Below are 10,001 nucleotides of genomic sequence, written 5' to 3'. Positions count from 1 at the left end.
CTGAATCGCGCCGGAACCGTTTTGCCACTTGGGGTCTGCACGTCATTTATGTGACTCAGCATCATAGAAACCACGCCTTCTTCCGTGTGCGTCGAACTATTACATACATACATCTCCATCAAAAAATCCAAACCTCGATCGATCACATATTGACGTCATAAACACACTTGGTTACTACATATAGTAATTTCTTTTCCGAAAGAAACACACTCTCTAGTATGCATTATCCAGAATATAATCTCGATTTTTTTTTTCCAAAGCGATACAGATATTCCATTTCGTACGCACGGGACAGGCGCTACAAGACACGAACAGTGCCAGCAGCAGGACAAGAGAGCGAGCCCTGGCCATCTATAAATATCGCACACCCACCCCTCGCTTCTGTCACACAAGAACACGAGCTCCAGATCCTTGAGCCACTAATCACCTGGCAGGCAGGCACTCTACAGTCTACAGCGAGAGAGAGGAAGAGAGCTTCCCTCGGTGTAAGCCCGCCTCATCACGAGCTAGGAGCTAGCTACAAGACAGACACCACACCGCACCACCAGATCGAGGCATGCCGGAGGCGCCGGTCACCACCATGCGAGAGGCGACGGCGGCGGCGGCGGCGGTGCCCGAGACGCACCGCGAGCTGCTCGAGTACATCGAGCACGTGACGGCGGGGGCGGCCCAGGTGCAGCGCCGCGTGCTGTCGGAGATCCTGGCGCAGAACGCGCCCGCCGAGTACCTGCGGAGGCTGGGCGTCTCGGGCGACGCGCCGGGTGCCGTCGAGGCGTTCCGCCGCGCCGCGCCGCTCGTCACCTACGAGGACATCCTCCCCGACGTGCTGCGCATCGCCAACGGCGACACGTCGCCCATCCTCTCCGGCAAGCCCATCCGCGAGTTCCTCACCAGGTGAGTCGATCCGATCCGTGACTCTATATAGGCTATAGCATGTGCATGTGGACGTACAGTACGTCGCACGCGTGAGCGTGCGTAGCGTGGATAGTAATGGCCGTACGTGGCATGCTGGCAGCTCCGGCACGTCTGGAGGGGAGCGCAAGCTGATGCCGGCGATCGCCGACGAGTTGGACCGGCGGTCGCTGCTGTACAACCTGCTGATGCCGGTGATGAGCCAGGCCGTGCCGGGGCTGGACAAGGGCAAGTGCATGTACCTCTACTTCGTCAAGGCGGAGTCGCGCACGCCGGGGGGCCACCCGGCGCGCCCAGTCCTGACGAGCTTCTACCGGAGCCGCCACTTCCTGGAGCGGCCGCACGACCCCTACACCGTGTACACCAGCCCCGACGAGGCCATCCTCTGCGTGGACGCGTACCAGAGCATGTACGTGCAGCTGCTGTGCGGCCTGGTGCACCGCGCCGACGTGCTCCGCGTGGGCGCCGTCTTCGCCTCGGGGTTCCTCCGCGCCATCCGCTTCCTAGAGAAGCACTGGCAGCACCTGTGCCGGGACATCCGCAGGGGCACGCTGGACGCCGAGGCGGTCACCGACCGCGCCGTGCGCGCCGCCGTGGAGCAGCGGGTGCTCCTCCGCGCCGACCCGGCGCTCGCCGACGCCGTCGAGGCCGAGTGCGCCAGGGCGTCGTGGCAGGGGATCATCCGGAGGGTGTGGCCCAACACCAAGTACATCGACGTCATCGTCACCGGCGCCATGGCGCAGTACATCCCGCAGCTGGAGTTCTACGGCGGCGGGCTGCCGCTCACGTGCACCATGTACGCGTCCTCGGAGAGCTACTTCGGCATCAACCTCAACCCCATGTGCAAGCCCAGCGAGGTCGCCTACACCCTCATCCCCACAATGTGCTACTTCGAGTTCCTCCCCTTGCCACACCCCGACGACGACGCCGGCGAGCCCAACCAGCGCGACCTCGTGGACCTCGTCGACGTCAAGCTCGGGCACGAGTACGAGCTCGTGGTCACCACCTACTCAGGTGCGGTGCGGGTGATGAAATGAAACAGCTACTACTAATGACAAGTGCTAGCTTAGCTGTGCAGTGAGTCAACTCAACTGTGTGACCCGCAGGGCTGTATCGCTATCGCGTTGGCGACGTGCTGCGCGTGGCCGGGTTCAAGAACCAGGCGCCCATGTTCAACTTCCTGCGCCGCAAGAACGTGGTGCTGAGCATCGACTCCGACAAGACCGACGAGGCGGAGCTGCACGCGGCGGTGAGCGGCGCGGTGCAGCACCTGGCCCCGTTCGGCGCGTCGCTGGTGGAGTACACGAGCTACGCGGACGCCGGGACCATCCCGGGCCACTACGTGCTGTTCTGGGAGCTCCGCCTCCGCGCCGCTGCCGCGGGCGGGGCCGCGACGACGACGCCCGTGCCGGCGTCGGTGTTCGAGGACTGCTGCCTGGCCGTGGAGGAGGCCCTGAACAGCGTGTACCGCCAGGGCCGCGCCGCCGACCGCTCCATCGGGCCGCTGGAGATCCGGGTGGTGTCGGACGGCACGTTCGACAAGCTCATGGACTACGCGCTCGCCCGCGGCGCGTCCATCAACCAGTACAAGGCGCCCCGGTGCGTGCGCCCGGGCCCCGTCGTGGAGCTGCTGGACGCGCGGGTGCAGGCCAGCTACTTCAGCCCCAAGTGCCCCAAGTGGAGCCCCGGAGGCAAGCAGTGGAGCAGCGACGCCGCTGCCGCCAAGAAGGCCGCCGGCGGCGGCAGCAATGGAGGTGGAGGAGGGGCGGTCGTCGTCGCCTGATGATCGAGCTATACGTACTAGGGGATTTAATTAGCTGGCTAATTCCGGAACCGTTAGTGAGAGAGGGAGACGGTTTGTGGTCGATCGATTCGATTATGATGAGATGATGTATCCGTGCATGTGCATGGCAACGAGTGATTAGCGAGCTAGCTAATCATCGTGTGTGGTAGCTTAAGTATTGTACGCGTCGTGCTATCATGGGCTTTTGGTTCTTTCTCTTTCCTTTTCTTTTCTTTTATCTGGTTTTGTAATAAAGTTGTACGTACGTAGTAGTGACCTGCATTACGAATTCAGCGGAGCTCAACTAGTTAGATTTTGATGCCGACACAAGCTTGATAGTAGAATCTTTGTTTATATTCTTGTAGGTCTAGCATTACTCTTGGTGTTTATGGTTCTTTCTCCTCATTAGGTCTCTTTGTATTTCTCTATCCTATTTTTATGATTTCAAATAATAACATCGCAAACTAAGCATAGGTCAACTAGTTAAGTTTCTTATGGGTGGAACATGTTCATATGAATTTAAGCTCTCAATATAACACGACTAGTCGTATTTTTCTAAATATATTTTAGAATTTAATTACGCTATTCTTTCGGTGATAGAAAATGTGCTCGTCATGTTTCTGAGGTGTGAAAAAGTTTACATCCCTAAACTCTATAAACCTAGAATATCAAACGGTATAATACAATAAACACACCGACCAGCCGAAGAGAGCGAGGAAGGATGAGCGATGACTTCCCAATTTTAAGATCGTTGGCTTAATTTTTAGGAGGTGCTTATAGCCAGAGACAGTGTGCGTACGTTATCTGTCTGGACTGGGGCCGTATAAAAAAGAGTTCCGAGGAAAATAACGTACTAGAGGGAAAAGCTCAAAACCGGGAGAGTGGAGAGGACCGTGGTGGACTGTGGAGTGTTGTCCTCGGTAGGTGGTAGCTGATCGTGCAGTTGCATGCACATGAAGCACCAAATAACATGCACGTGAGTCTGTTCGTTTGGCTGTGGCTTATCGTAAACTATCATAAATTTTCAGCCGGAACAATATCTTTGTCTCACACAAACTAGTCAGCAATACTTCTCCACGAACCCAACGATACCAATCAGCCAACCGATCAAGCCGGCGGAGCGACGCCCATGTCGCGGTGTCCCGTGGACGGCGGCGAGTGCCCCCCGCGCCCGGTAGCACCGTTAAAGGGGGGAGCAGATTCCTGACAGCCACAGCGTCATCTCAGCAAAGCAGATCCTGGCCGTGACCGAGCTCTGCTAGCTGCTCGAGTGCGTGACTTTCATCGCAGATGCACACTGGCCAAGTCCACTCCATTCATCCAAGATGGAGCACAAAAGCTGCAGGCTGCTCGAGTGCATGACATTCACCGCACTGGCCAGTACTAGCCCAGTACACAAAAGCATGCCAATATGCCATTGCCCGTTGCGTTTTTCCACACGGCTACGGCGGGAAAGAGAGACCTGCTGCTGCTAAAGCTGCAGTGCCCTAGGCTAGCTTCTAGGTCAGGTCACGGCAGGCCCTGGCCTGGAGTGACCAGTGACCAGTGGCCTGGAGGACGACGCATGTGCACTAGCAGCAGCGGCTTATCCAAATGTCCGGTCCAAAGGAGGAGAGGCATCCGCGAAGGACGCTGCAGGACAGCAGAGATCGATGCCGGATCAAGGGGACGATCGGAGACAAAGGCCTCGAGCTTTTGCTCTCAACGACACAAGGGGGGCTAGCTAAGCCGGCTAGGGCTAGCTGCCTAGCAGGAGTAGCTAGCTCGGACATGCAAGATTGTTCCGTTTGCTGCCGTTTTAGCCAACAGTATCTTTCTTGATTTCGCCTAGCGAAAAGGAGCACTATCCCTCTATCATCTTGCTCTCGCTTTACCTTTGCTCTAGTAGTAGTAGTTTGCTTCCCATACAAGCCCACATAATGAAGACTACAATAAACTAACTCCTGTATTGCTCATCATCGTTAATAGGGGTAAAATGTGTGGCGAGTGTGTTGCATTCTTTATATTTACATTTAAGTCCAAGTTGAAATGATACATAGGGAGAAGGAGAAATCTTTAAAAAAAACGTGTGTGGCTACGTCTCTCTTGTCCATTCAAGACATGCATGTGTATGGAGCAAATCCTGTGAGAACCCTTGCACTTGCACATCCCATCCCACCCGTGGCGATACTGTGGTAGTGGAGTGATCGTAGTCTGCCCACCACAGGACATTGCGGCACCAGGCGGAGCTTTGCCTCGGATCGTAGAGGAGGCCCAGCAATGCAGTAGAACGTAGTAACTCGTTAGCATATTGCCTGTAAACCTACTATTTATGCTAAAAAAGTACAGACATCGGTGGTGGTTCGGGGTGGGAAGGCCATGCTGGCCCTTTTAGCCCTAACAAAGTCCTGCCCCTGCCATCTAGGACCAAACAATTCAGAATGTTCAAAAGCTTGGAGCTATGAATATGTACCCCCTCTGTCCCAAAAAAAAATGAGTGACCTTCTATAGCTACGGTGCCAGGTTAAATAATCTTTCGTTCGACTAAATTTTTATAAAAAATATACTTCTATCTGTGATTTTTTTTTTTCAAAAGTGTGCTTTGCACGTTTTTCATTAAGGAGTGATGGGCTTATCCATCGTTGCTGGTTCTAGATCTTGCTGATTCGAATTCAACGTTCTCTCAAGTGAGCATATCATCTTAGGCTAAGCAACATATGTGACTATATCACCGATGCTATTATTTAACTACGTATTTATAAATCTTATATTGTATATTTGACACTATAAATGATCTTAAATGAAAAAGTTGTTAGCTGTAAATCTGTAAATTATCTCGTTGAGTACCGCAGCTTTGATGTTGACTTTATCTCCATTCAACATTGTCAACCATCTCACAAATCCAATCTGAGAATTTATATTGAATATTGAAACATATAAACAATTTCAAATTTAAAAGTTGTCAACTACACAGTTTTAGATGTCTTTGAACTTTACAATTTGTCTTGATCTGATTTCATATGAAAAAAGTTATAAGCTTTTTTTTGTGCAAAACAAGTGAAAGCATACATATATTAATTATCGGTTCGTGGCTACAATCGGCTTGATATGTAGGTTTGTATTATCATTGCTGGTTTCAATGTAACCAACAGTCATAGTCTGGCATGGATCGTTTGTTCTGTTGTAGTGATTAATTGATCATTGTATATATATGCATAATATATCTATTTGGGATCAAAACTTAAAATAGTTTGATTCGGAGCAGATCTAGAAGTGCAATCTTTTTGGCACAAGGGAGTACTCCGTCAATCTCATAATATATGACCTTTTAGGTTTGGGCACGGAAAATATATATGGATGAGAGTAAAATATGTAGTGCACAGGAAATGAGAAGGAGAGAGAGTGTGTGTTAGAAAAAGAGAAATATGCACTGAAAAGTGAGAATGACAAGTAATTTGAAAGGGATTTTAAATATTATAAAAGATCAAGTATTATGGGATGGAGAGTGTATGTAATTTTAGAGTCTAGAGATCTGAAGAAGCACTCGTCTAGGTTAATGAACGACAGTGCATCTTGTCATGGTGGCTATACTTACACTACTGGAAACTCGAATATTTATGTGTGTGCAAAAATCCACGAAAAAATTCGAATACCCACGGAAAAATATTTTTCTGACGGTGTACCGTCAGAAAATAACACACAGAAATAGAATGACAGAAAAATCAAATTTTTCTGTGGGTTCACCATCAGAAACAATTTTTATGTGGGTCTCACACGTACATAAAAATTGTGTTCGCCCAGATTAAAACTAAGTTTTCTGTGTGTTAATCCACACAGAAAAAAGAAATAAACGCACAGAAAAACACATGTTTTTTTTCTGTCGGTCTAGGTGAACTCACAGAAAAAATCATTTCGCCCAGATTAAAAATAATATTTCTGTGTAGCCAGCCTCACAGAAAAAAAAGAGTTAAACACACAAAAAAATATTTTAAAACAGTAGCAACAGCATATTAAAATATATATTGTCCATACAGTAATTTCATGATACATCACAACACAATAAATAGCATAGATATAAAGATGGTGTCCAAATGTTCAGCACATTCATAGGATACAGGCTATATATATAGATGATGTCCAAATGTTCCGACATCAATACATTCAAAGCATTACCAACTCATCTCAGCGGTTCAAGTTTCAACCAAGATAACTTAAATACCAACATGCATCATTGAGTCATATAGTTAAAACCAAAGCTAACAGATGGGAGCCTCCTACTAGTTAATGTGCAAAAGCACAACACTACAAAAGAAACCACCACCACATCTACATGTTAAGCATGAATAAGAGAAAGAAACCATATTTTTCTTATTCAACCTATAGTAAACTGCTTCACCAGCCATCCTTCACTACCTGTAAGTTCAATAAAGTCTTAAGCAAAGGCATATATTTTTAAAAAGATAACAAAACAAGCACTAGTATTTACAAAATGCTGGAAGAAAGCATGAGTAGTTTGGATAAACTAGTGAATTCTACATTTCGCACAACAAGAAGTGAACAATGCTAGTTTTTGTAATAGACATACTTGAGAAAGCAACACCATATTAATTATTTTAAGACAGCCAACAAATGAAACTAGCAAAAGCTTAAAAACCTTGTGCATGTCTTCTGATGATATCTCACCTATTGAAGTCAAAATGCAACACTTGCATGTCTTCTGATATCTCAGCTTGCACGGCTCCATAGGATGAAGTCTACAAGCAAAAAAAAAAGGTCCTGATTATTCAAATCCTAGACTAAAATTATGGCAAAAAAAAATTGTCCAAAGTTTTAAAACCTTGTGCAATCTAAATGCTATTGTATTTGCTCATCTAAAGTAATAATAATATAGAAGCATTTGCTCTGTACAACTAGACATGGACATTTGATGCAAACAAGATACAGACTGTACTTCAGCAACATAATTCTTCAAATAATATGCATCACTGTGTATTGGGTGCATAAGCATGACTGAACTACAGCCTAGCTTCAAAAAATTGTGTACTAGTCAACTACTAAAAAAGGATAGTACAGATTTTCAGCATGTATTGCTTTGGTCAAAAAAATCAAGACTAGTCGTTTAACAAAATTCAGTCCACAACCAGCAGCTTCAATGTTAAAGTAAATTTAATCCATCAATAAACTTAGAAACAACTGTGCTTTAGCATAGTGAAGACAGCTTAGTACCTTTCATCTCTGGCAATATCCTATGCTGCAAGCATGATTGCATATGGGATTATGCATCACAAACTGCTTTATCCTTCATGCACCTACCAAAAGGATTGTGAATCCATGAATGTAAATTAATAACATCAATTAAATCAGATAGATATTGCACTATAATTAGGTTAAAGGAACTAGACAAAACTGTAATAAGGAAAGAACTATATGACAATGACCAAACTAAGACTAAGTTCATTCAATCAAAGAACAGAGATTAACTCTCAAGTCACAAGCCAGTTTGATTTACACACAATGCCATCAACTGAGAAACAACAAGGATTATCCTCTGACCAATGAGTTCATCATTTCCTAAGTTACAGAAATTATTTCACACAGAACCACAGAACAACAGTGACATGCTTAAGTAAGTTGCTTACCTACTCCTTTCGACAAAAGTATTCCAAGTTTGGCTCTAATACTTCCAATGCTACACAAAGATGAAACTGTGCAGGCTTCATAGGCGTAGGATTGCAATGAAGTGTACAAAATTATAGGCACACTACATTATCTTTTACACTTTCAGGAGTAGAGGACCTAAGTACATTACCTTCCATTTGGCCGTTGGCAATCCAGTTCTGATATAGTATCTTGTGTATTGGGTGCAGAAGCATGACTACGGAACAACGGCCTAGCTTTGCAGGTGAAAAAAATCCTAGAGAAGCTAGGTGGCTATTACAGAAGCATGACTGAAATACGGCCTAGCTTTGAAAGTTGTCATAAAACATAGTTTTGCAATTCAGTTAACCAAATCAACTTGGATTATAATTCCTGGCCGATAAAAACATGCTTTAAAATATTGGTATTTGGTAAGAAAATATATTAGTCAAATACTGAAAATAGGATAGTACAGATTTTTCAACATGTATTGCTCTGGTAAAAAAATCAGTACTAGTTATATTAACAAAATTCAATCCACATCCTACATCATACACATTGGATTAGATCAGATCTGTTCTGAATACACATAACCAAATAGCTTAAATTAGGGTTCATTCTCAAATTTGCACAAAAGGGAAGAGAAGGAACATGCATACCTGGCTTGTGTTGTGGGTGCTTGTCGTTGGCAAAGGGCTCACCTCGGCCACTGGAAGGAGGCTGCACTCGGAGCTGCAACTGCCCTGATGTGGTTGCGCTTGGAGCTGCAGATCTAGACGTTGGGCTGAGAAGGGGCTGCAGATCCACCATGCTCGGGAGGGCCCGCACACCGTGAGGGCTGTGCTCAGGAGGGGCAGCGCACTGTGAAGGACGCGCCCAGGAGGGCCGTGTCCGGGAGGGGCGGTGCGCTGGGGGAAGGCGCGCCCAGAGAGCCACGTCTGGGAGGGGCCGCGCGCTGAGAGGGCCACGCCTGGGAGAGGGACGGCGCGCCTGGAGGGCCGCACCCGCGCGTCGGCCGCGCGACGAGAGGGCCGCGTCCTGGCGTCGGGAGGGGAAGCAGCGGAGCTGGGGCGACGAGAAGAGAGCTGGCGGCGGATGGGTGGAGGAGGGTTGCGGGGGTGAATGTGGACTAGAGGATAAGAGGCTTCAGCGGGGTTGTGGGGATTTAAGTTTAGGATTGTTTTTTAAATATGTTTGCTCTTCAGAAGGCACCAACGCGAAATTTTTCTCTGTGCAAATCCATGCCTAAAACAGGGCGCCAAATCCAAAACCATGCGCGCGACTTATTTTTCTGTGCGTATGTAATTTTAATCTGTGGGTAATATAGAAACCTACAGAATAATTGATATTTTTCTGTGTGTGCATTGTTTTTCTGTGCGTTTTAAAAATACTGACAGAATAATTGCACTTTTTCTGTGTGTACTGTCACGCACAGAAAAATCATACAATTACCCTGTGGGTTTTCGTATTTTTCTGTCGGTATATTTTGAAACCGACAGAAAATTTATAATTTTTCTGTGTGTACCGAAAAAAACGCACAGAAAAATTCGTCACCCATAAAAATATTCGAGTTTCCAGCAATGTTATTTAAGGACATATTTGCATGGTACTGAAGTACTCCCTCCATCCCGTTAAGTTTGTCGCTGAAGGAATGGGCGTGCATACCAAGACGAGAGAAGAAAGGCTAGCA

At 47.2% G+C, this 10,001-nt stretch overlaps 1 protein-coding gene across 1 annotated transcript; it reads left to right on the top strand.

The window, feature by feature from the left end:
• Positions 1-415: 415 nt before the first annotated feature.
• On the top strand, positions 416-3,025 carry LOC136517346 (probable indole-3-acetic acid-amido synthetase GH3.4). Its single transcript, XM_066510895.1, has 3 exons — positions 416-894; positions 1,016-1,926; positions 2,019-3,025. Exons 1-3 carry the CDS (start codon positions 557-559, stop codon positions 2,693-2,695), a joined length of 1,926 nt encoding a protein of 641 aa, XP_066366992.1. The 5' UTR covers positions 416-556; the 3' UTR covers positions 2,696-3,025.
• Positions 3,026-10,001: the final 6,976 nt, after the last annotated feature.

The sequence above is a fragment of the Miscanthus floridulus genome, chromosome 17 (assembly GCF_019320115.1).
Source record: "Miscanthus floridulus cultivar M001 chromosome 17, ASM1932011v1, whole genome shotgun sequence".
Lineage (NCBI taxonomy): Eukaryota > Viridiplantae > Streptophyta > Magnoliopsida > Poales > Poaceae > Miscanthus > Miscanthus floridulus.
Note: the sequence above shows the minus strand (reverse complement) of the source record. Positions and strands in the feature narration are given on the sequence as shown.